The sequence below is a fragment of the Chionomys nivalis genome, chromosome 2 (genome assembly GCF_950005125.1).
Source record: "Chionomys nivalis chromosome 2, mChiNiv1.1, whole genome shotgun sequence".
Lineage (NCBI taxonomy): Eukaryota > Metazoa > Chordata > Mammalia > Rodentia > Cricetidae > Chionomys > Chionomys nivalis.
In genome coordinates, this window is record NC_080087.1 from 68,089,814 (window position 1) to 68,115,630 (window position 25,817).

The 25,817-nt window shown below is 43.9% G+C and overlaps 1 protein-coding gene across 6 annotated transcripts; it reads left to right on the plus strand.

Annotated features, from left to right (window-relative positions):
- The first annotated feature begins 275 nt into the window (after window positions 1-275).
- Window positions 276-17,896, plus strand: Znf331 (zinc finger protein 331). Of its 6 annotated transcripts, XM_057755743.1 has the most exons (9): window positions 276-492; window positions 750-819; window positions 3,245-3,304; window positions 7,254-7,364; window positions 7,677-7,760; window positions 8,815-8,967; window positions 9,047-9,118; window positions 9,958-10,084; window positions 14,340-17,896. In XM_057755743.1, exons 8-9 carry the CDS (start codon window positions 10,051-10,053, stop codon window positions 15,626-15,628), a joined length of 1,323 nt encoding a protein of 440 aa, XP_057611726.1. In that variant the 5' UTR covers window positions 276-492; window positions 750-819; window positions 3,245-3,304; window positions 7,254-7,364; window positions 7,677-7,760; window positions 8,815-8,967; window positions 9,047-9,118; window positions 9,958-10,050; the 3' UTR covers window positions 15,629-17,896. The 6 variants fall into 6 exon arrangements, with proteins under 6 accessions (XP_057611726.1, XP_057611716.1, XP_057611682.1 ...); XM_057755733.1 differs by lacking the exon at window positions 9,047-9,118; XM_057755699.1 differs by lacking the exons at window positions 8,815-8,967; window positions 9,047-9,118.
- The last annotated feature ends 7,921 nt before the right edge of the window (window positions 17,897-25,817 follow it).

Here is a 25,817-nt window from a genome sequence, read left to right on the forward strand (position 1 = left end):
GTGGTGTGCTTGCATGTGCGCGAACGCGTTTACATTATAAGCTCACACTTGGATCCGAGTATGTGTTCCCGTATTCTGTGCTTACCCCAGTCGGAACTCCACGCACACGTGCGCTGTACTGACCGGGCTGAGGTAAGTAGGGATGGCGTAGTTTCCTGTGTAGGGTCCCAAGGTGACTGCCCGCCCCCAAGAGTGACGCACACATGTGAGGCGTCACTGACATTTTGCTGGGCGCCGATACGGCCAGCTGTTGCCTTGACAACGCGGCAGGAAACTGCACAGGGGCCACGGGGCTGTATACCCTGCAGTGAGGGACTGCAACAGCGAGGTGCTGTCCGGGTTTCTGCAGTCTTCTGTGCGAACACTTGCAGCATTTCTACCTTGAATGTGGAGTGGAACAGAAACGCGGTCTGCACCATTGCCGAAGTATACCGAGCCCACCGTGCGTGTTCCCCTGACTGCTCCATAAGGAAGAAAGGACTGGCATTGGAGGTTGTAAGGGGGGGGGGGGGGGGGCGAGGGCGCGCAGCGGTGGGAGGGTGGAGTAAAATATACGTTCAGGCTTCCTAAATGACAGAAATAGATGACCCCTTTGTAGGCATACAAAGATTCCTCATACTACAGGTAGGAATACTAAAAGCGGGTCCTCGAGTATCTGGGAAATTCAGAGCCAAAACACACAGTTTTACTGATAGTCTAAAAGTAGTTGAGCATCGGGTGTGTGTTCTGTTTTAACCTGTTCTCCACAGAGCCCCTGTAGGATAACCAAAGAGACTGTGTCTTCGCGAAGAAGGACTTTGAGGCATCTTAAAAAGAAAGGTGAGTTTCTCTCTCTTTATTTTTTGTTTTGTTTTGTTTTGTTTTGTTTTTCGTGACAGGGTTTCTCTGTGGTTTTGGAACTAGCTCTTGTAGACCAGGCTGGTCTCGAACTCACAAAGATCCGCCTGCCTCTGCCTCCCAGGTGTTGGGATTAAAGGTGTGCGCCACCACCACCCGGCTGGAGTTTCTCTTTTTGATTAGAGAATGTTGCCTTATAGATATGAATTGGTCAGTTGAGGTGCTGATACCCATACTTTAAAAGAAAAATGGTGATGGTTTTTCTTTATTTTAAAGATAATGCAGATATCATGGAAACGAACAGGTGAGGTCAAAGGTGCTAACATCACTACACCATGTGCAAAGTATGCAGTCTTGTGACCCACCCACATTGTATCCATTTGGGGCAGGAGCCAATGACCTGCTTTAGTGTATCACTTAAACAATACTATAATATCAATTAAAAAGTATTTGAGATGAGAGAGAATTTTTGACCTGTAACTGGTTGCTCCTACTTTTTTGTGTGTGTGAGACCTTTTGAAAATTGAGTCATTATAAGGATAGAATGTGTTAACATGCTTATAACCCCAAGCATTAAATAATCAGTTAGTAAATACTGATTATCACATGAATAATGGTAAGTGTGGGTGTTTATAAACCATGACAAGCAGCATACATATGAAGGTAAGAGTGATGGGTGCTAAGCAGCTCACAGAGAGAAACAGCTTCTGATGATCAGGAAAAATGACCATGAGCACAGCAGCACAGGGCTGTAAGTCCGTCACAGTGGCTCCTGGCCTCCACAGTGAAATTCTCTTTCAAAAAATAAAAATAAATTCTATGTGATGCTGTAGATCTATGATCCCAGCACTTGGGAAGTGGAGGCAGGAGAATCAAGAGTTCAAAGCCAGTCTGGGAGAACTGTCTCTTTTGGAAAAAATAAAAAAGAAGAAGAAAAGAAAGAAAGAAAGAATTCAATCTCCCAATTTGAACACATGTGTGTTTTGTTTCTAGAGCAGTGCATCCTCCTAAACACTTTTGTCAATTCACAAACGACTCCAAAGCTTAGTTAGTGAATGGAATCCAGAGCTAGGGATGTGGGTCCATCACAAAGAACCCTGGATGCAGCCTCTTGGCTGATTTGTTTTTTATTATTAAAAATTTCTGCCTCCTCCCCGCCTCCGCCTCCCATTTCCCTCCCCCTCCCCAGCTCTCCTCCCCCTTCCACTCCAGCCCGAAGAGCAGTCAGGGTTCCCTGCCCTGTGGGAAGTCCAAGGTCCTCCCCCCTCCATCCAGGTCTAGGAAGGTGGGCACCCAAACAGCCTAGGCTCCCACAAAGCCAGTACATGCAGTAGGATCAAAATTCAGTGCCCTTGTTCTTGGCTTTTCAGCAGCCCTCATTGTCTGCCATGTTCAAAGAGTCCGGTTTATCCCATGCTTTTTTAGACCCAGTCCAGCTGGCCTTGGTGAGTTCCCAATAGATCAGCCCCATTGTCTCAGTGTGTGGGTGAACTCCTCGCGGTCCTGACTTCCTTGCTCATGTTCTCCCTCCTTCTGCTCCTCATTTGGACCACGGAAGCTCAGTCCGGTGCTCCATTGTGGGTCTCTGTCTCTATCTCCTTCCATCGCTAGATGAAGGTTCTGTGATGATATGCAAGATATTCATCAGTATGGCTATAAGATAGGACCATTTCAGGCTCCCTCTCTTCAACTGCCCAAGGAACTAGCTGGGGACATCTCCCTGGACACCTGCGAACCCCTCTAGGGTCAAGTCTCTTACCAACTCTAAAATTGGCTCCCTTAATTAAGATATATACTTCCCTGCTCCCATATCTACCCTTCCTTTATCCCAACCATCCCATTCCCCCAAGTTCTTCCCATCCTCCCCTTCTCACTCTTCTCTCCCCATCTCCCCTTTCCCCCATCACACCCCACACCCAGTTCCCAGTTTTTGCCCGGCAATCTTTTTTTTTTTAATTTAATTTTATTTTATTGAAAAAAAAATTTTCCGCCTCCTCCCCGCCTCCCATTTCCCTCCCCATCGTCCCACCCCTCTCTCCCTCCCCCCTCTCCTCTTCTCCTCCCTCTCCAGTCCCAGGAGCAGTCAGAGTTCCCTGCCCTGTGGAAAGTCCAAGGTCCTCCCCCCTCCATCCAGGTCTAGGAAGGTGAACATCCAAACTGTCTAGGCTCCCACAAAGCCAGAACCTGAAGTAGGATCAAAACCCCGTGTCATTGTCCTTGGCCTCTCATCAGCTCTCATTGTCCGCCATGTTCAGAGAGTCCGGTTTTATCCCATGCTTTTTCAGTCACAGTCCAGCTGGCCTTGGTGAGCTCCCAATAGATCGGCCCCACTGTCTCAGTGGGTGGGTGCACCCCTCGTGGTCCTGACTTCGTTGTTCATGTTCTCCCTCCTTCTGCTCCTCATTAGGACCTTGGGAGCTCAGTTGCCCGGCAATCTTGTCTACTTACTATATCCAGGAGGATAACTGTAAGTTTTTCTTTGGGTTTACCTTCTTATTTAGTTTCTCTAGGACCACGAATATAGGCTCAATGTCCTTTATTTATGGCTAGAAAACAATTATGAGTGAGTACATCCCATGTTCATCTTTTTGGGTCTGGCTTACCTCACTCAGGATAGTGTTTTCTATTTCCATCCATTTGCATGCAAAATTCAAGATGTCATTGTTTTTTACCGCTGAGTAGTACTCTAATATGTATATATTCCATACTTTCTTCATTCATTCTTCCATTGAGGGGCATCTAGGTTGTTTCTAGGTTCTGGCTATTACAAACAATGCTGCTATGAACATAGTTGAACAAATGCTTTTGTAATATGATAAGGCATCTCTTGGGTATATTCCCAAGAGTGGTATTGCTAGGTCCTGGGGTAGGTTGATCCCGAATTTCATGAGAAATCGCCACACTGATTTCCAAAGTGGTTGCACAAGTTTGCATTCCCACCAGCAATGGATGAGGGTACCCCTTACTCCACATCCTCTCCAGCAAAGGCTATCATTGGTGTTTTTGATTTTAGCCATTCTGACAGGTGTAAGATGGGATCTCAGAGTTGTTTTGATTTGCATTTCCCTGATTGCTAAGGAAGTTGAGCATGACCTTAAGTGTCTTTTGGTCATTTGAAATTCTTCTGTTGAGAATTCTCTGTTCAGTTTAGTGCCCCATTTTTTAATTGGGTTAATTAGCGTTTTAAAGTCTAGTTTCTTGAGTTCTTTATATATTTTGGAGATCAGACCTTTGTCTGTTGCGGGGTTGGTGAAGATCTTCTCCCAGTCAGTAGGTTGTCTTTTTGTCTTAGTGACAGTGTCCTTTGCTTTACAGAAACTTCTCAGTTTCAGGAGATCCCATTTATTCAATGATGCCCTTAATGTCTGTGCTGCTGGGGTTGTACGTAGGAAGTGTTCTCCTGTGCCCATGTGTTGTAGAGTACTTCCCACTTTCTCTTCTGTCAGGTTCAGTGTGTTCAGACTGATATTGAGGTCTTTAATCCATTTGGACTTGAGTTTTGTGCATGATGATAGATATGGATCTATTTTCATTCTTCTACAGATTGACTTCCAGTTCTGCCAGCACCATTTGTTGAAGATGCTTTCTTTCTTCCATTGTATACTTTTAGCTCCTTTATCGAAAATCAGGTGTTCATAGGTTTGTGGGTTAAAATCCGGGTCTTCTATTCAATTCCATTGGTCGACTTCTCTGTTTATATGCCAATACCAAGCTGTTTTCAATACTGTAGCTCTGTAATAGAGTTTGAAGTCAGGGATGGTAATGCCCCAGACAGTCCTTTATTTGTATAAGATTGTTTTGGCTATCGTGGGTTTTTGTTTTTCCATATAAAGTTGATTATTGTCCTCTCAAGGTCTGTGAAGAATTTTGATGGGATTTTGATGGGGATTACATTGAATCTATAGATTGCTTTTGGGAGAATTGCCATTTTTACTATGTTGATCCTCCCAATCTAAGAGCAGAGAGATCCTTCCATTTTGGTGTCCTCTTCAATTTCTTTCTTTAAAGACTTAAATTCTTGTCAAATAGATCTTTCACTTCCTTGGTCAGAGTTACCCCAAGATATTTTATGCTATTTGTGGCTATCATGAAAGGTGATGCTTCTCTGATTTCCCTCTCTGCTTCCTTATCCTTAGTGTATAGGAGGGCAACTGATTTTTTGGAGTTGATCTTATATCCTGCCACGCTACTAAAGGTGTTTATCAGCTGTAGGAGTTCTTTGGTAGAGTTTTTGGCGTCGCTTATGTATACTATCATATCATCTGCAAATAATGAAAGTTTAACTTCTTCTTTTCCAATATGAATCCCCTTGATCCCCTTATGTTATCTTATTGCTATTGCTAGAACTTCAAGCACTATATTGAAGAGGTATGGAGAGAGTGGACAGCCTTGTCGTGTTCCTGATTTTAGTGGGATGGCTTTGAGTTTCTCTCCATTTAATTTAATGTTAGCTGTCGGCTTGCTGTAAATAGCTTTTATTATATTTAGGTATGACCCTTGTATCCCTAATCTCTCCAAGACCTTTATCATAAAGGGGTGTTGAATTTTGTCAAATGCTTTTTCAGTATCTAATGAAATGATCATATGTTTTTTTCTTTCTACATTGATAGATTTGCATATGTTGCACCAGCCCCGCATCTCTGGGATGAAGCCTACTTGATCATAATGGATCATAATGGATAATTTTCCTAATGTGTTCTTGGATTCGGTTTGCCAGTATTTTATTGATAATTTTTGCATTGAATTTCATAAGTGAGATTGGCCTGTAATTCTCTTTCTTGGTTGAGTCTTTGTGAGGTCTTGGTATCAGGGTAACTGTAGCTTCATAAAAGGAATTTACCAATGGCTCTTCTGTTTCTATATTGTGAAATACATTAAGGAGTATAGGTATTAGCTCTTCTTGGAAGTTTTGGTAGAATTCTGCATTGAAACCATTTGGTCCTGGGCTTTTTTTGGAGGGGAGGTTTTTGATAACAGCTTCTAATTCTTCGCAACTAACAGGTCTATTTAGATTGTTCACCTGGTCTTGGTTTAACTTTGGTATATGGTACTTATCTAAAACAATTTCCATTTCTTTTACATTTTCCAGTTTTGTGGCATACAGGCTTTTGTAGTAAGATCTAATGATTCTCTGAATTTCCTCTGTGTCTGTGGTTATGTCTCCCTTTTCATTTCTGATCTTATTTATTTGCATGTTCTCTCTCTGCTGTTTGATTAGTTTGGATAGGGGTTTGTCGATTTTGTTGATTTTCTCCAAGAACCAGCTTTTTGTTTCATTGATTCTTTGGATTGTTTTCTGTGTTTCTATTTTGTTGATTTCAGCCCTCAGTTTGATTATTTCCAGTCTTCTACTCCTCCTGGGTGAGTCTGCTTCTATTTTTTTTATTTATTTATTAAAGATTTCTGCCTCCTCCCCGCCACTGCCTCCCATTTTCCTCCCCCTCCTCCAATCAGGTCCCCCTCCCTCATCAGCCCAAAGAGCAATCAGAGTTCCCTGCCCTGTGGGAAGTCCAAGGACCTCCCACTTCCTTCCAGGTCTAGTAAGGTGAGCATCCAAACTGCCTAGGCTCCCACAAAGCCAGTACGTGCAGTAGGATCAAAACCCAGTGCCATTGTTCTTGACTTCTCAGCTGTCCTCATTGTCCGCTATGTTCAGCGAGTCCGGTTTTATCCCATGCTTTTTCAGACCCAGTCCAACTGGCCTTGGTGAGTTCCAGACCTGACATCCTCGTTGTCTCAGTGTGTGGGTGCACCCCTCTAGGTCCTGAGTTCCTTGCTCGTGCTCTCTCTCCTTCTGCTCCTGATTTGGACCTTGGGATTTCAGTCAGGTGCTCCGATGTGGGTCTCTGTCTCTGTCTTCTTTCATCGCCTGATGAAGGTTAATATCCAGGAGGATGACTATATGTTTTTCTTTGGGTTCTTATTTAGCTTCTCTAGGATTACGAATTATAGGCTCAATGCCCTTTTTATTTATGGCTAGAAACCAAGTATGAGTGAGTACATCCCATGTTCCTCTTTTTGGGTCTGCCTTACCTCACTCAGGATAGTGTTTTCTATTTCTATCCATTTGCATGCAAAATTCAAGAAGTCATTGTTTTTACTGCTGAGTAGTACTCTAATATGTATATATTCCATACTTTCTTCATCAATTCTTCCATTGAAGGGCATCTAGGTTGTTTCCAGGTTCTGGCTATTACAAACAATGCTGCTATGAACATAGTTGAGCATATACTTTTGTTGTATGATAGGGCATCTCTTGGGTATATTCCCAAGAGTGGTATTGCTGGGTCCTGGGGTAGGTTGGTCCCAAATTTCCTAAGAAATCGCCACACTGCTTTCCAAAGTGGTTGCACAAGTTTGCATTCCCACCAGCAATGGATGAGTGTACCCCTTAGAGTCTGCTTTTTTTTTTCTAGAGCTTTCAGGTGTGCTGTTAAGGTCCGTTGTGGCTGTGTGATCCAAGCCCTTCAACAAGTTGGTGTTTACAGACTTCTCAGCCCCCGCCTATAGCAAAGCATTCTTATCAGGTAAGAGGGAGTCTGTTTCTTCAAACCCGGGGGGAAAGGGGAGTAGAGGCCAGATGTTTGTAGAGAAGGCCAGATTCTTTACAGCATCCCAGATTTCTCCCAGACATACTCCAAGCAGAGAACTGTTAGAATCTCTCTTTGAGACACCCCCTCCCCAAAAAAGTAAAATGCCTTTTTCTCATGTTCTTGATTTTTATCCATAATCTTCTTAATCTCTCTCAGATGTGTATAGAGTGGGATGTGACAATAAAAGCTATAAGTCATTTGAGAACCCAGCTGCCACTGGTTTTAATTATTCACTTTTTCCTCTAGCCCTCACCTCTCACACTTTGTGTTTATTGTGGAAGAAACCCCAAGATGACAGATAAAGCTTTGAGTCCTGGAACCATAGACCGTGTAAGTGTATATTTCCTTCCTTCTTAAAAGGTATTAGTCAGGGGTGGGAACCTTGCTATGAATTACCTAGAGCTAGGCAAGTCTTACCTACTTAGCTATTTCCCAATTTTCCCTATGCCAGGGAAGGATAGTCCCATATAAGGTCTTTACTCAATCGCTGAGTTATTTTTGAGAGTCTCCTGTGTGCTCAGTTTCTTTTTGGTCCAGAATAACATTACAATGAAGGAACAAAATCCCATGTATAAAATATTGTCCTTTCTGTGGCCTGATTAGTTGGACATACTGGTCCCACTGGACCATACGAGAAAGCATCGTTCATCTCTGCGGACTGGTCTTATGTTCTGGGTAGGTAAGAAGGAATATGTCCAATGATCTTCATCCTCATATATGCTGACATACAAGCTTTGTGAGGCTTATCAATCTGGCACTATACTGAATAGGGTTCTAACCACATGCTTGCCGTGGAAACCAGAACACACATTTTGGTTTTGGATGGTCCTGTCAGACTGCCATATGATGCTTAGTCGTTTGGTACCAGTGTCCTCTGCATCAGGAACAGGAGAAAGGAAGAACTGACAGTTGTGTCAGTCAGCCAAGTATATGACGCCAATAGGCTTAAGTCTCCCTAGCCTGTCTATATAAGAAAAGATGTTTTTATACTTCAGTCATTACAAAGGGAGACTGCTCAGTGACTTGAGCATTCCAAACACTCGAATATGCAAAGCCTAAATTAAAAGAACTTGAGGCCATCCTGTTCTACATAGCAAGTTCCAGGACAACCAGGACTATATAGAGAGACACTCGTCTCCTCTCCTCCCAAAAAAAAAAAAAAAAAAAAAAATAGTGGTATAGTGGTGCACATCTTTATAATCCCAGGAGGCAGAGACAGGTGGATCTCTGAGTTTGAGGCCAACCTGTTCTACAGAGTGAGTTCCAGGATAGCCAGGGCTATACAGAGAAACCCTGTCTCAAAAAACAAAATTAATTAAATAATATAAATTAATTAATTTTAAGAAAATAAAATCTTAAAAAGGAAAAATTTTTCTTTCCTAAGAACAAAGAGAGAGGGTCTAGAGAAATGACTCAGTGGTTAAGAGCACTGGCTGCTCTTCTAGAGGACTCAGCTTCAATATCCAGCACCCACATGGCAGCTCACAGCCATCTGTAACTCCAGTTCCAGAGGATTCCACAGTCTCTTCTGGCCTTTGTAAGTACCAGGCATATATGTGAGGCACAGACTCATGCAGGCAAAATACTTATATACATAAAATTGTTTGTTTTTGAAGAGAACAGAGACTTGAGCTCAGTGATGTGCATGATGCCCGGGTTTCAACCCCCTGTACTCCCAGAGAGAGAAGGTGAGCCGGGCGTGTAGTTTGGTGATGAGGTGCTTTATTAACACTCACAAGGCCCTGGGTTTGAACTCCAGCATGGAGTGGGGAGGGAGAGAACAGCATCTGGGAGAGAGCAGGGTTGTTCATCATTAAGATGCTTGCTGCCCAGCCTGGTGACCTGAGTTTGATCCCCAGAACCGACTCCCACAAGTTCTCTGACCGTACACAGTCGCACATGTACATGCACACAAACAAATAACTTTTAAAGAGAACTAATCTGGATGTAGTCGTGCACATCTCTAATCTCAGCACATGGAGGGAGTCTGTGGCAGGAGGATTATGAATCTCTTGGTTTGTCTGGGCTACATAACAAGACCCTGTCTCAAAAACCTAAAAGATATGGCTAGAAATGGCCCAGCAGGTAAAGACACTTGCCACCAAGGTCTGACAACCTGAGTTTGACACTCAAAACCACAATAAACAGACAACCTGTCGTTTTGACCACCACATTGTATAGCATGCATGTGTCCACATTCACAATCAGAATCAAGATGAACTTATTTTTTTAAAAAAATAATAGGATAAAGATGCCATAATATCCTCCACCCCACCCCCATTGGTAATTTACCAAGCAGGCACTAACACGCTGTGCTTGTGAACAAAAGGGAAGATTGTTTCATCTTCTCCCTGGCAGATCATTGTCTGCAAAGCCATAAGCTGTGTAGTAACACAGCAGAGCTCAGTCTGGAATGTGGCGTTCATGCTGTCCATACCTTCAGCTAACACAGTGCCAGCCAATGCCCCCTTCATCCGGAAGGTCTCTCCTGCCACCTCATCAGGTATATGTGGGTTTCTGTTTTCAGAATTTGGTGACCTTCTCTGATGTGGCTATAGGCTTCTCTCAGGAGGAGTGGGCCTGTCTGGACTCTGTGCAGAAGAAGCTGTACTGGGATGTAATGCTGGAAAACTACAGTAACCTGGTCTCCCTAGGTAAGCTGTGTACTTCCCCGGAGCATCCATATTCGCCTATGATTTTCAGGATCATTTTCCAAGAGACTGGCTGAATTTCTTCTTCCTGTTGCAAAAGAAGGCTTTGAGCTTTGTCAGTGTGAGAGTAAACTCCCCAGGCCGTCTGCCAATCCAACAGCCATTGTCCCCTTTGGTTATCCCCCCTTGTGATTTTCTCTCTTCCCTCATGATCGAGGGTGGTGAATTGGAATTCTGGATCTCTATAACCGTCTTGAAAGAAGGCTGCCTTGTCTTTATTTTTATTTATTATTTATTTATTTATTTGTTTGTTTATTTATTGGATTTTTCGAGACAGGGTTTCTCCATAGCTTTTGGTTCCTGTCCTGGAACTAGCTCTTGTAGACCAGGCTGGCCTCGAACTCACAGAGATCCTCCTACCTCTGCCTCCCGAGTGCTGGGATTAAAGGCGTGCGCCACCACCGCCCGGCTCACCTTGTCTTTAGATGTTGTGTTTTCACCCAAACTGCTTTTGGTACACTTTTGTACTTTGAGGACCCACCTTTAGGGGAAACGTTTCCATCTAGAGCTCTTAAGTCCTCCTTTGTGTTTAATAGAAAGTAAATTAGACATGGAGTTTGTGTAAAATTGAAATGAGTAAATTCCCATTGCCAGCATATTGTACCTGAAGTGAGATCGGAAGTTACAGTCCGTGAACCTTGTGATTGATATTGGATGCATGTGCCTGTAGTCCCATTATGAGTTTGACTGCGAATTTGAGGCTAACACCATAAGGACCACGTCATAAAATAAAATAATTTGAAGAAAGGCAAATGTTGGGCCTACTATGTGTCATGCACTCTTAAAAGAAAGGCAAATGTTGGGCCTACTATGTGTCATGCACTCTTAAAAGAAAGGCAAATGTTGGGCCTACTATGTGTCATGCACTCTTAAAAGAAAGGCAAATGTTGGGCCTACTATGTGTCATGCACTCTTAAAAGCACAGTGTGTCCACGTTGTGCATTTCATTCTCACAAGCTTGTGAGTGAGTCATGATTATGTCATTGCAGGAGACAATTATACTCAAGTCACAGAGAAGACAGAAACTGAACTTGTCAGGCATGATAGCACACTCCTGCAGTGTTAGCATGTAGGAGTTTGAGACCAGCCCAGGCCACATAAGAACCCGTCTCAGAAAGAAACAGGGCTAAGGATACAGCTCAACTGACTGGCCTCTTGCCTAGCAAGGATGAGAATCCTAGCCATGCCCTGCACTGCAAAAAAACAAGGTATCACGATGGACATCCATCCCACCAGCCCTCAAGGGGTAGAGGCCAGAGACCATTCATGCTCAGCTACATGACAACTTCAAGGTCAGCCTCTGCTACAGGCTACATGAAACCCTATATCAAAACAACAACAACAACAAAAAAAAAAAATCAGGAATTAAAAAGTTCTAATTCTGCCTTCCTAACTGGATTCAGGAGCTCACACATATAATCCCAGCATTGGGAAACTGAGGCAGGGAGATTACTAGTAGTTCTTGGGCTGCAGAATATATACACAATTCAGCCAGGCCGTGGTGGTGCTCGCCTTTAATGCCAGCATTCAGGAGGCAGAGGGAGGCAGATCTTTGTGAGTTCAAAGACAGCCTACCTAGTTTATAAGAGCTAGTTCCAGGACAGCTAGGGCTGTTACACAGAGAAACCCTGTCAAAAAAAGAAAAGAATACATACATACATATATATATACACACACACACACACACACACACACACACACACACACACACCTCAAAGTTATCTCACTACCCCTCCTCCCCAGATCTGAGGTCTGAAATTGTACCTCGACTGACATGCCCAAGGCTCAGGGTTCCATCCCCAGAAACAGAAGAGTAATTCTGGCAATAATTCAAGCATGCTGGCAGCCGTCCTGCTCCACTTACCCTGAAGGTTTTGTGATCGAGTGTTTTCCTCATCATCTGATTTCCTGCTTGTTCCTTAAAGCTGTCTCTTTTATGAAGCCTTTATCAGTATCATTTAGAGTTTCCTATAACTACAACCTAATAGTTCCTGATTTAAAAAAAAAACTGAGGTAGACACACCTGTGATCACATTCCTAGGGCGACTGGGCCAAAACCCTTGCAACTTGAAGTCTGGCTAATTAGCAAGACACTAGAAAGTTTTTTGAGCTTGTAAATTTTTTTCTTCAGGGCGCTGGCAAGACAATTCAGTGGGTAGAAACACTCGCTGCCAAGCCTGGCAACTTGAATTCGATCCCAAGATCACATGGTAAACGGGCAGAACCAACTGCCACAGGCTGTCCTGTGACCTCCACTCATGGACTGTAGCACATGTGTGTGTCACACACACACACATACGAAAAGCATTATTTTTATTTCATCTCTGTACTATATAAAGCATTCATCCTGGGGGCTGGAGAGATGGCTCAAATTAAGAGCACTGACTGCTCTTCCAGGTGTCCTGAGTTCATTTCCCAGCAATCAATGGTGGGTCCCAAGCATCTATAGTGAGATCTGCTGCCCTCTTCTGGCATGCAGGCATACATGTAGGTAGAGCACTATATATAATAAATAAATGATATATTTTTACAAATTCATCTTTTCTTTGTAGTGAGAATATTATCTTGAAATATGTGAAAGCTGGGCACGGTGGCATATTCCTCCTCCTATCTAAGCACTTAAGAGGCAGAGGCAGAAATCAAGAGTCAGTCTTAACCACCTCCCAAGTTCAAAGCCAGCCTGGGCAACTTGAGTCATTTAAAAACAAACAGTGCTGTAAATCTCTGTTCCTTACAGTGTCTGTACTAGAGCTTAATCTTCCTATTTATCTGCTGCATTGTTATCAACCAAACAACTTCCCTGACTCCCTGCTTCTTAGCCTCCCAGCTTTGGGGAACTTGTATTCTACCTGCTACTTTGTTTTTCTTTTACTCAGGTTCCACTGGCTAGCCTGAAACTCTCCATGTATCCCAGGCTGGCCTCAAACTTATGGCAACCCTCGTGTCTCGGCCTTCTAAGTGTTTCAATTACAGGTGAAGCCACTATACCCAGATTTTACCCTCAACTTCATCAAGATTTTTTGTTTGTTTTGGTTTTTTGACACTGGTTTTCTCTGTAGCTTTGGAGCCTGACCTGGAACTAGCTCTTGTAGACTGATGGAGGACAGTCATCTGTCTATGTGTTACTTTCATTGGATAAATAAAGAAACTGCCTTGGCCCTTTAATAGGATAGAAAATTAGGTAGGCAGAGTAGACAGAACAGAATGCTGGGAGGAAGTGAGGCAGTCGCCATGACTCTCCTCTCTGAGAGATGCAGATTAAGATCCTTCCTGGTGAGACGCCACATCGTGGTGCTACACAGATTATTAGAAATGGGTTAATCAAGATGTGAGAGTTAGCCAGTAAGAGGTTGAAACTAATGGGCCAAGCAGTGTTTAAAAGAATACAGTAAGAATACAGTTTCCGTGTAATTATTTCAGGTGTAAAGCTAACCATGCGGGTGGCCAGGCGCTGGGGACGCTGCCCGCCGCTCCTACTACAGTAGACCAGGCTAGCCTTGAACTCACAGAGGTCCGCCTGTCTCTGCCTCCTGAGAGCTGGGATTGAAGGTGTGCACCACCACCGCCCAACTTTACATTTCCTATTATAAGAACACAGAGTGTTTGTTATTCTGTTCCTAACTTATTCCACTTAACATAATGTCCTGCAGGCTTATGCATGTCATCCTGAATGTGTATTCTGCCCCGCAGCAGCCTTATATTGGCTTTCCTGGATTTTCCAAGTACATCATCTCACCATCTACAGCATGCATTGTGTCACTTGCTTTTAAGACACTTCAGCCCTCTTACAGAGAATTCCCAGAGCAGCGGTCATTGTCCTTTCCCATTTGCCTTTAGCATGAGCGCCCATTGTATTCCCTCCCTAACCGCTCTGGTCCCAAACTATCAATTCTGCTGGGGAACTTTTGAATTGTGGTGAGTTTTGCTTCTGATTCTTCCCTTTAAAAGAAACAAATGAGGGCTGCAGAAATGGCTCAACAGTTGAGAGCACTAGCTCTTCTTACAAAAGACCCTGGTTTGGTACCCAGCACTCACAAGGTGGCTCACAACCATCTGTAAGTCCAGTTCTAAGGCATCAATACCTCCTTCTGACCTCCAGTGACAGGAGGCATAATTGTAATGAACATAAAGAAATGCAGTCAAAACATTCATGCACATAAAATAAATATTTTTTTTCTTAATGTTATTTTTCTTCCAGATACGCAATCATCCTATAGAACCAACCATTTAACTGGTCGAAGAAGCATTTATGGATTGAGCTTTTACAAAAGTAATCCAAGTGACAGAAGTCTATCTCCCCACCCAAATGGGATTGGTGAAGGTGAATATGAACAACTGCAGGGCTCTGGAGAGGGAAATGTCAATAATGTAACAGACAGTACTAGAAAAGCACCCACTGAGAGAGATAGCACACCAACACCATATGTGTGGCCTCAAACGGAGAGGTCCTTCTTATGTCAGGGCTCTTGGAAAGCCTTCAGTCATGGGTATCTGCTTAGTCAGCATCAGAGAATTCACACTGGCGAGAAGCCCTGTGAGTGCAAGAAAGCCTTCCGCTGCTGCAATCCACTTGCTCAGCACCAGAAAACTCACACCGGGGAGAAGCCTTATGATTGTAACAGCTTCGGAAAGGCCTCTTGCTGGGGTTCAAGCCTCGTTGTTCATAGAATTCACACTGGGGAGAAACCATACTTACTTAAAGACTGTGGGGAAACCTTTAGGTGTGGCGACAAACTCACTCGGCATCAGCAGTTTCATACTGGGGAGAAACGCTATGAGTGTAAAGACTGTGGGGAGACTTTCAGGCACCTCTATAAATTTATGCAGCACAAAAGAATTCACTGTAGGGATAAGCCCTATGAGTGGAAGGACTGTGGGAAGGCCTTTATTTGTGATTCCAGCCTCATTCAGCCTGAGAGAATCCACACAGGTGAGAAAGCCTTTGAATGCCAAGAGTGTGGGAAGTCCTTCACTAGAATCAATTACCTCACTCGGCACCAGAAGCTTCACACTAGCGAGAAACCACATGAGTGTAAGGAATGTAGGAGGGCCTTTTGCTGGCTTTCAAGCCTTGTTAACCATGAAAGAATTCATTCAGGTGAGAAACCCTATAAATGTACAGAATGTGGGAAGGCCTTTATGTATGGATCAGGCCTTCTTAAACATGAGCGAATTCACACTGGTGAAACCCCTTATAAATGTAAGGAATGTGGGAAGAACTTTATATATCAATCGAGCCTTCTTAAACATGAGCGAATTCACACTGGTGAAACCCCTTATAAATGTAAGGAATGTGGGAAGAACTTTATATATGGATCAAGACTTCTTAAACATGAGCGAATTCACACTGGTGAAACCCCTTTTAAATGTAAGGAATGTGGGAAGAACTTTGTATATGGATCAGGCCTTCTTAAACATGAGAGAATTCACACAGGAGAGAAACCCCACGAACGTAAGGAATGTGTGAAGTCATGCCCATCAGCTTAGACTGCACGAGAAAACTCACATGGCAAAATCGTGTTAGGAGTGTAGAAAGATTCACAGTAATATAAAAAGAACATTAGAAGACTCATGCACATTGAGAACATTGACTACAAAGAGCACACCAAGGCCTCTGTCCTACATTCATTCTTTCCTTGGTGATTAATCTATCTTAAGAAAGCCTACCATGGTCATTTGCCTGCTTGATATCAGAAGGCATACTAGAAGTAAATTGGGGGAGTGTAAAAGTCACTTTTCTTAGTGATCATGTCCTTCCATATTAGTGTTCTTACTGGATGAGTTGGTCTTTCCTTAGCGATCACCTCCTTTCCTCTTGGTGTTCTTACTGGATAAGTTTGTTGCGTAAATTCGTAGACGCCCAATACCATTCCACCTTTCATTGCATTTAGGTTCACTCGAGGGGAGCAACTCTGCTCATGTGACACTTGTGACAAAGCCTTTAGTCTAGGCATATGCCATACCAGCTAGCATCACCATTCCAGCTCTTTGCTCTCTGTGAGACACTCACAAGCTGCTCCTCACCCCCGACAAATCCATCTTACACTGCAGGAGATCAGTTGAAAATGCACTTGAGACACCTTATCAACCAAACACCACAGCTTAACCCAGCTTGCCTCCAGTGTGCTCGGAGCATGCCTTTACCCAACACTGGGCAATCATCTAACACAAAGTCTATTCGCTAATAAAATACAGAGTCTCACACAATTTCTTGACTAATGGTCAGGCATGCTAGCACATGCCTGTAATCTCAAGAGACTGAGATAGGAAGATTGAGAGCTCAAGGCTAGCCTGAGCAACATATCAGATTTCAGACTAGTCTACATAGCATCACCACGCCTCAAAAAGTTTTTTTGAATATTGTGTTAAAAGTGAAAATCGGTGTATCAAGGATGCTTTCACACCATCGTGACACTGAAAGATCTGTGGTTATATTACGTACACTTTCACACCATCTTGAAGTTCAAAAAATCAGTTCTTGTGGTTCAGTTCACTTCTATAGAGTTGAAACTTGAGTAGTTATATTGAATATGTTTTCACACCGTTCTAGAGCAGAAAAATCAAGTGTTAGCTTGGAGGTTTTCACACTGTCATAAAATGGAAAAAGCAGTTGTGCTCAGTATGCGTCTGTGCTACTAGACCGCTGAAAAACCTGGTCATATTGAGTGTGCTTTCCCAGAACTGACAGCCTCGGTGACTAGACTGCGCACACTTCTGTCAAACTGAAAAATCAGTAGTTATATTGAACATGCTTGCACACCGTCACAAAGCTGAAAAATCCATAGTTGTATGGACACACATTCGCAATATTGTGATTTGAAAAGGCTATGAGCCAGACAGTGGTGGCACATGCCTTTAATCCCAGCACTGGGGAGGCAGAGGCAGGCGGGTCTCTGTCAGTTCAAGGCCAGCCTGGGCTACAAGAGCTAGGTCCAGGACAGGCTCCAAAAGCTACAGAGAAACCCTGTCTCCACAAAACCAAAAACAAAAAAACAAAAAAAAAAGGCTATGGTTGTCTGGACTGCTTTTGTGCCATCAGAAAGTTGAAAACCTCTGTATAGCAAGACTGCCTGTAAAATGTCTATTCTGTTGCATGTCTTGCCCATAGAGATAATCCCACTATGGAAACTAAATGTAAACTCCTTAAGACTGTCTTAGGAGACTGTCAGTTCCATAAATACTGCCTACCACTGTTCTTGTGGTCATCACCATTAGTATTGTTATCACGAGCCATTCCAGGTAGACCCCTGTGGGTTCCCTTGGAATGTGACAGAGATGGTATTAGAATGACTGTTTCCATCTTGGATTAAGCAGTGATTTCTTAGTGCATGGACCACACTGAAGGGAAAAGATCATTAGACTTCGTCAGACTACAGTCTGTTGATGAAGAAAAAAAGAAAAGTGAGGAACAGAGTGAGGTGTGCACCAATCTGCAGACTTCCCGAGGCATCAGGAATCCCACAGTCAACAGAGACTCAAGAGGCAACACATGTCAGAGATCACCAGGTGGCCAATAAGTTGATGGAAATGTGTCCCACCTCATTCCTCAGCAAGGAAACACAAAGGAAAACCACTATGGCATGTCAGGAGAGTCACAGGAATTCCTAACATTAAAATGAGGAAGTAGATCAAAAATCTCACCACACAAGTGAGGTGATGGATGTTTCTTCGGTTCAGTCATTCTCCATTGTATATATGTATTAAAACATCACAGTGTTCTCTACAAAGATAATATACAAAGTAAATACTAAGTGTAACACAATTATTTATTCATTAAAAATAACTAAAATTTTAAAAAGTAACTTTGGACTGGACTTGTGTAGTCAGATGAACTGTTTGTGAATTAATGGAGCCAGTGAACATTGCAGATGGAGGCAGGGGGCTGAAAGCACTTGTCTTGGTGAGGGAACCATGACACGTTTCCTAGAATCCTAGGTGGAATGTGGGGAACAGAGATGGGAACTAAGCCTTCTTATGAGAGGGCTAGAATGAGGGGATGATAAACTCGGGGAGGAGCCTGGAACTAAGGGGGGCCTGGGTTTGATATGAGTAGAACTAGAATTAGAGTTTCTGGAACCCAGAAAGGAATAATGCTTTGCTGATGCCCATGGGAAGGCCGTCCTTTCAGACTGGAGACAGAGGAGTAGTGGGGATGGGGGAGCAACTTAGAATGGGATGTAAAATAAAAAAAAAATTAATGAAAAAAGAAAAAGAAGGAATAAATAGAGCTCAAAACCAAGTGCCAATATATTAAAAATAATAAAATCTGGAAAAGGTTCAAATGCTCAAAGCTCCTTGGAGATGCTAGATGCAGGAGGAGAACTTCAGTTGGGTGACAGTGGTGTGCCTGACGCCCAGGACTGTCTTATGGAACTTGGTCAAGATAAAGAATCTAGGGCTAAAGAAAGAGATATGTTTGTTTTACCCAGTGTTATATCTCATCTAAGGTTTCTCATTATTGTGTTGTATATGTATTGATAATATGTTAATAATTTTGAGTCCTCTCCGGGCAGTGGTGAAACACCCCTTTAATCCCAGCACTAGGGAGGCAGCCTGGCAGGCAGAACTCTGTGAGTTCGAGGACAGCCAGAGCTACACAAAGAAACCCTGTCTCAAAAACAAAACAAAACAAAAAAGATTTTTGGAGTTTTCTAGGCATGTTCACAGTGCCAGACTCAGGTTTCAGAAGCAGCCTTCCTCCTGCACTAGGAGGCTTCATGTGCAAATATCCTTGTAGATGCCCTGCTCCTCATTGCCCACTTCTGAATACACCATGCCAATATCAGAAGGGACCCAGAACTCCCTCCCCAGTCCCAATGGAGCTGGGTGGGCTGTCCCTTCCTCACTATTGCTTTGTAAACTGGAGACAAAAGGGATAAGAAAGGAAGGCCAGGTGGTGGTGGCACACGCCTTTAATACCTTTACTCTGGAGGAAGAAGCAAGCAGATCTCTGAGTTCGATGCCAGCCTGGTCTATGAAGCAAGTTTCAGAATATCCAAAGCTGTTACACAGAGAAACCCTGTCAAAAGAAAGAGAGACAGAAAAGGAAGGGAGGGAAGGAGGGAGGGAGGAGAGAGAGAGAGAGAGAGAGAGAGAGAGAGAGAGAGAGAGAGAGAGAGAGAGAGAGAACAAAGAAAGAAACTGAGCAGCATGGTACACACCTGTAATACCAACACTTGGGGAAGTGGAAACAGGAGGATGAGGAGGTATGCCAGTAAACAAACACACATGCACAACAGAGTTAGTGCAAGAGGTTTATTGGGGGTGGGGGAAGGGTGAAAAAGCAAAAGCCCATGTTGGAGTGGGGACATGAGAGAGGCAGAGAGACAGAGAGGAAAGGGAAGAGAAGAGGAAGAAAAGAGGCATGAGAGGAAAAAGGAGGCAAGAGAGGAAGCTGTGCCTGGCGGGCACTTTTAAGCTGTACACATGTTGCTGGTTTGTCACTTCAGGAGGTGAGTTCTGTTTGGACACAGGAGAGGTTGAACGCGGGTGCTGATGCAGTGTCTGGGACCCATGTGAATCGTCACCGGATCCCTCTGTAAGCTCAGGTGTATGAATATGTGGTGGCTGCACCTGTTGTTTTACTCTGCTTTGTATGTGTACACGCGTGTGTGAATGTGTGTGTGTATGTTTCTGTCAGTCTTGTTTTCCTGTATTAACCTGATATATGAGACCCTCCTCCTACCTGGCTTAAGACCTGTTCCCCCCTTCTGTTGGGGACCAGAATCCTTTTGACTCTGCTAGGTCATGAGAAGAAAACAACAGAAACCCTCCACCTGTCCCACTACAGGAGCAGGAGAGCTCACTTGTTTTGTTGTTGTTGTACTCCTGCGCGCAGGGTTGGTCCCTGTGGGGGGTGGGGAGAGATGGGGCCTCACATCCAGGACCCCCAGCTTTCTAAGCAAACTGCACACAAGGAGGGGGAAATAGTTCATCCAGGTGAGCATTCTCTCTGTTCCCTGCCTGCCCTGAACAGGCCCAGGGAAGGAGGAAAGTTCCCCTGAGCTAAGTCGAAGGCAAAAGAGAACATTCTACTCCTTTCTCTTTCATGATTTATATCTTCGATTGAAAAAGTAAGTTGGGGGAAAACACTGTCTCTGGTCTCGTCAGGGGGCTCTCAGACAGACAATTACAGCCTAGACAGAATGGATTTTCCTTTCTTTCCAACACTAATTAAGGAGACTTTAAACAACTTTCACTAGGTTCTTTTTTATTTTTATTTTTTTTTCTTTTTTGGTTTTTCGAGACAGGGTTTCTCTGTGGTTTTGGAGCCTGTCCTGGAACTAGCTCTTGTAGACCAGGCTGGTCTCGAACTCACAGAGATCCGCCTGTCTCTGCCTCCCAAGTGCTGGGATTAAAAGGCGTGCGCCACCACTGCCCGGCAAGGTTCTTTTTTAAAGGATTAAAGACAACTACTAAAAAAAATTCCCTTTGTCACCCAGTTGGCCCTAAATATTTAAAAAAGTAATAAAATTTTTTTAAAAATTTAAGGTTTAAGTATGTTCCAGATGCAAAAGGTAATTTAAAGGATGTTTAACTGATTGAAACAAGACCTTTTACATAAATTAAAAGCCTTAGCAGGGTGGTGGTGGCACACACTTTTAATCCCAGCACTTGGAAGGCAGAGGCAGGTGGAACTCTGTGAGTTCAAGGCCAGCCTGATCTACAAGAGCTAGTTCCAGGACAGGCTCCAAAGCTACAGAAAAACCCTGTATTGAAAAGCCATAAATAAATAAATAAATAAATAAATAAATAAATAAATAAAGCCTCCGTCACCTTCTCTAATGATAAGACAAATTTACAGAAACCCAATAAAATTTTGGTGTTTCACACTCTATCAGAAGACCCCAACCTTCGGGTCTGGCCTAACACCAAGCTCCAATAGTTGTTCAATTAACCAGTTCAGCTACCTCCATCCAAATTAAGAATACCCAATGACCCTGGAACCAAAAGGACTATTGCAATCCATATTGCTGGCTTGAAGTGACAGGCATCCTGGTCCCTGTCAGTACCCTGGAATACACCTCTCCTGCCTACAAAGAAGACTGGAACCTCTGATTCTCATGAGGCTGAGTCATCCAGAGAAACAAGTGTTCACTGTCTTGGACCTGAAGCATGCATTCCTTGTTTCTGCCTGCAGCACCCCACATAGGAAGACATCTACCCCCTATGAGATACTGTCTAGAAGACTTACCCCACTGTCTCCGATGCTCAGAGGGCAGCAGTTGGCAGAACTCTCTAGCCATTCCTCACTCAAGTCACAACAGGCACGCTGCTTCTCCATACAGGCTATTCATTGACTATCTGAGAGATCCAGCCAACCTCAGTCCACCAGCAGCTTCCTTTTGTTTGAGTCTAGTGATACTCTCTGGGTCAAGCAAGGAACCAAAAGGATGCTAGAACTAACTTGAAAAAGACCCTCCAAGGTGATTCTCTCCACTCCTATGGCAATGAAGGTAGTTGGCATTACACCATGGATCCACCACACCTAGGTCAAGAAAGTAGAAACCACAGGTGCCAAATGGCCCGTCTCTGGACTGTGGACCAACTGAAATTAAGGTTCCATTGGGCCCCCAGACCTTCTACTCCCTGTCCCCTCTACCTCCTGCTTGTAATGGTAAAAACAAAATGCTGCAGGTCCCTGAGTGGCAGCAGTGGGTCCCGAGACCTCAGCTGGCCACAAAAGCAGCCAGTCCCAGGCAGGGAGCCGCATGGCGGGTGAGAGACCAAGATGGATAGGCACACCATGCAGAGTGAGGTTAGATGTTTATTTAGTGGGTTATGAAAGAGAAGGGGAGAGGGAGGGAGAAGGGAGACAAGGAAAGAAAGGAAGGGAAGAGGACAGGAGCCAAGTCAGCAGCTACCTCTTTGGGAGAGACAGGAAGGGCTCAGGCTGGAAGTAGAAGGAAGATTCACCCACCTAGGCAGTGCACGGGGAGGGACTAGGCAGGACTTGTCTCTTAAAGGGACAGGACAGGCCATTACTCTGCTGAGTCTTGTTTTGCACTACAGGTAATACAGGGCCGTGGTCTAAACCCCACCACCCTCAGGCTTGGACTAGAAACTAAGGTGTGACTACAGACCAACCCATATTCCACCCTGACTTTTACTTACTGAAGCCTACTTTAAGTACAGAAAAAAGGAAAGATGTAAAAATTTATCTTTTGAGGTTAAAAAATATAGTTTACCATTCTATGTATGCCCCATGGCTTGGTTCCCAAGTGGCCAGAAACAAAAGAGTTTCCATTACAAAAATGAAAGTTATACCCACAGAGAGTGGGGAGGAAGAATTATAGGAGCCAGAGGGGTCGAGGACAACACAAAAACGTAAACCACAGAATCAGCAGTCACAGAGCCTGCATGGGTCTGTGCTTGGTCCTCTGCACACGTGTTATGGTTGTGTAGCTTGGTGCTCTCGTGGGACTAACAGTGGGAGTGGAGCTCACCGCTGGCTCTATTGCCTGCTCTTGAGACCTTTCACTCCCGCTCGGTTGCTTGCACAGCCCTGATGAGGATATGCACCTGGTCTTATTGTAATTTATGCTGTGGTCAGGCCCTGGGAGGTCTGCTCATTTCTAAAGGAAAATGGAGTGGATCTGGGGAGGAGAGGAGGGGAGAGGAGCTGGGAGAAGAGGGAAGGGAAACTGTGATCAGAAAGACAATTATCACATATACTCACTCATAGGTGGTTTTTAAACATAAAGCAAAGAAAACCAGCCTACAAACCACAATCCCAGAGAAGCTAAACAACAACGAGGACACTAAGAGAGACACATAGATCTAATCTACATGGGAAGTAGAAAGTATAAAAAGACAAGATCTCCTGAGTAAATTGGGAACATGGGGACTTTGGGGGAGTGGAGAGGCAGGGAGGGGAGCAGAGAAAAATGTAGAGCTCAATAAATATCAATAAAATATAACGTATTCTATAATAAAAAAAAAGAAAAAAGAAATATTCCACACCATACAAAAAAAGACAAAAGCATAACACTGGAAACATGAGAACCTATTTTGGAAAAGAAATAAATTACAGAATGAAATGCCTTGTATCCACATTTCAGTACCTCCCTGAATTAGCCACTTTTTTCAATGCTGTGGCAATTATACATTGGCAAAGGCAGCTTAGGAAACAAAACTGGCTTACAGTCTGAGGGACTACAGTCCACTAGCCTGAGGCGCTGGACATAATGCATCCAGTCAACAAGTAGAGAAACAATGCTAATGTCCAGTTATCTTCCTCCTTATTGGCTACAGGACTCTAGGCCGTGGAATGGCTGTTGCCCATAATCAGGGTGGGTCATTTTTTTAATTGATTTTATTGAGCTATACATTTTTCTCTGCCCCCCTCCCGCCCCGCTTCCTCTCCCCTCCCCTTCAGCCCTTTCCATGGTCTCCATGCTCCCAATTTAAAAAGAAAAAAAAAAAGTTGTTTTTTTAAAAAAAAAAAGAAGAAGAATTAGCATTTTATAGCATTTTATAACTAAGGTTTCCTGAAAACTTTCTTTTAAAGATTCTGGCCTGCTGGGCAGTAATGGCACACGTCTTTATCCCCAGCACAGGAGAGGCAGAGGCAAGTAGATCTCTGTGAGTTCAAAGCCAGCATGGTCTATAAAGCCAGTTCCAGGACAGCCAGGGCTATTATACAGAGAAACCCCTGCTTTGAAAAACAAAAATTCTGAGCCAGGCAGTGGTGGCATATGCCTTTAATCCCAGCACTCCAGAGGTAGAGGCAGGCGGATCTCTGCAAATTGGAGGCCAGCCTGATCTTCAAGAACTAGTTCCAGGACAGGCTTCAAAGCTACAGAGAAACCCTGTCTTGAAGAAAAAAAAAATTCTGGCCTTTAGAAAAACAGGGAAAACCTGGAGAATCAAACTCTATGCCATAGGAAGGGACCCTGGGTATAGCGTTAACCATTCGCAGCCAAAAATCAGCCAGGATTGCTGGTTATACTTAAATACCCATTCTCCATACTATATAGAGATAGAACTAACCAGATTGTCATTCCATTGACTGACAAAATTGACTGTGACTAGGAGTGGGGGCAGCCCAAATTAATGTTAGAGGACTTCCAAGGGCTAAAACTTGTCTAATATCCAAATCCTTTAACCTAGACACTTTCCCCTATTCTGATGCCTGATATTATACCTTATGGGTAATTTATCTAGATAGCAGCAATATAGCCTTTGAAACTACGTGGTGGGCATATACTAATGGTTTGACTACCTGTGCCTCTTTTTTGTTTGTTGTTTTTTTTTGTTTTGAGACAGGGTTTCTCTATATAACAGCCCTGGCTTTCCTGGAACTAGCTCTTTAGACCAGGATGGTCTTGAACTCACAGATATCCATACCTGCCTCTACCTACTGAGTGCTGGGATTAAAGGCTTGAGCTACCACCACCCAGCTCTGTGCCTCTTCTGATGCTTTCCAAACTAAGTAGACCATGAGAAGTTTTTGTGCCCCACAAACCGATCCACTGACGCAATAATCCAAATCAGAACAAATCAAACCTAATTAGAAAAGGCACAGGTTTAATGGATGCCAAAGCTCCCAGGTGGCCTTCCAAGGGCCCCCCCCCCCCCGCCCCTGCCAGAGATGAGACCAGGAAGAAAGACCAGAAAACCATGTCCATGTGTTTGTTCTCTAGGGAGAAGTTTAAATACCCTGTGGGAGTGGTCTTGAGCATCCCTGGGGAGGGGTCATCGTTTGGTGGGCTTTATCGCAAGTGGAGTCTGGACTGAGGCAGCTCCCAGGGGAGGGGCTTGGGATGAAACCTCCACCCAGACATTCCGGACTCTGATATATGGGTGCCAGGGGCTGGGGTGGGGCCAAACGACGGGTGGATCAGGACCAAGAGGTATTAAGAGTTTCCATTTCTAAATTGCAACAGTTCAATTTCCTTGCAGACATGGTCCTACAAAATTAGAGAGCCTTCGACTTCTCATGAGATAAGGAAAACTATGTATAGCTGTGGGGAAAATCTATTGTTTCTATGCTAATTGATCAGAGTAATTAAAAAAAAAAGAAAGAAAGAAATCTTGCCATGGTTGGGAAAAAATCGGTACCAATCTGTTCTCTTGGTCCCCCTGACTAGCTATTCTGCTATTAGCACTGACCCGGCTGTTAATTCCGATTGGATTAACAGCAGGAGCCCTACTATTTTTTCTTTTTTCTGGGGACGGGAACAGGTGTTGGAGACAGGGTTTCTCTGTATAGTCCTGGTGGTTGTTCTGGAACTGATTCTGTAGGCCAGGTTGACTTCTGCTTCTCTAGTGCTGGGATTAAAGGTATGCACCACCACCCGCCTATTGGGAACCCACAACTTAAACTAAAACAGAATGCGTTCATGATTTGGCTCATCCACTAAGACCAGTCAGGAAGGTAACAGGCCTCAGACTAGCACAACTGACTCCATAATGGAAATACCATTCATGCTGTAAAACTCAGCATAGACAGCACCACCTGCCAAAAATAAAAACAAAGACCTAATCCAAAATCCATAGATCTGGCAAAGTCTCTAAATGTCCTAATCTAGCCGGGCAGTGGTGGCACACACCTTTCATCCCAGCACTCAGGAGGCAGAGGCAGGCAGATCTCTGTGAATTCAAGGCCAGTCTGGTCTACAGAATAAGCTCCAGGACAGACTCCAAAGCTACATCGAGAAACACTGTCTCGAAA

Excerpts from the sequence above, each read along its gene's own strand:
- Znf331 (XM_057755699.1), top strand. The coding sequence starts at position 7,722 with ATGACAGATAAAGCTTTGAGTCCTGGAACCATAGACCGT. Across the intron at positions 7,761-9,957 it reads GTCCTGGAACCATAGACCGT|AATTTGGTGACCTTCTCTGA; the intron begins GTAAGTGTATAT and ends TTCTGTTTTCAG. Across the intron at positions 10,085-14,339 it reads CAGTAACCTGGTCTCCCTAG|ATACGCAATCATCCTATAGA; the intron begins GTAAGCTGTGTA and ends TTTTTCTTCCAG.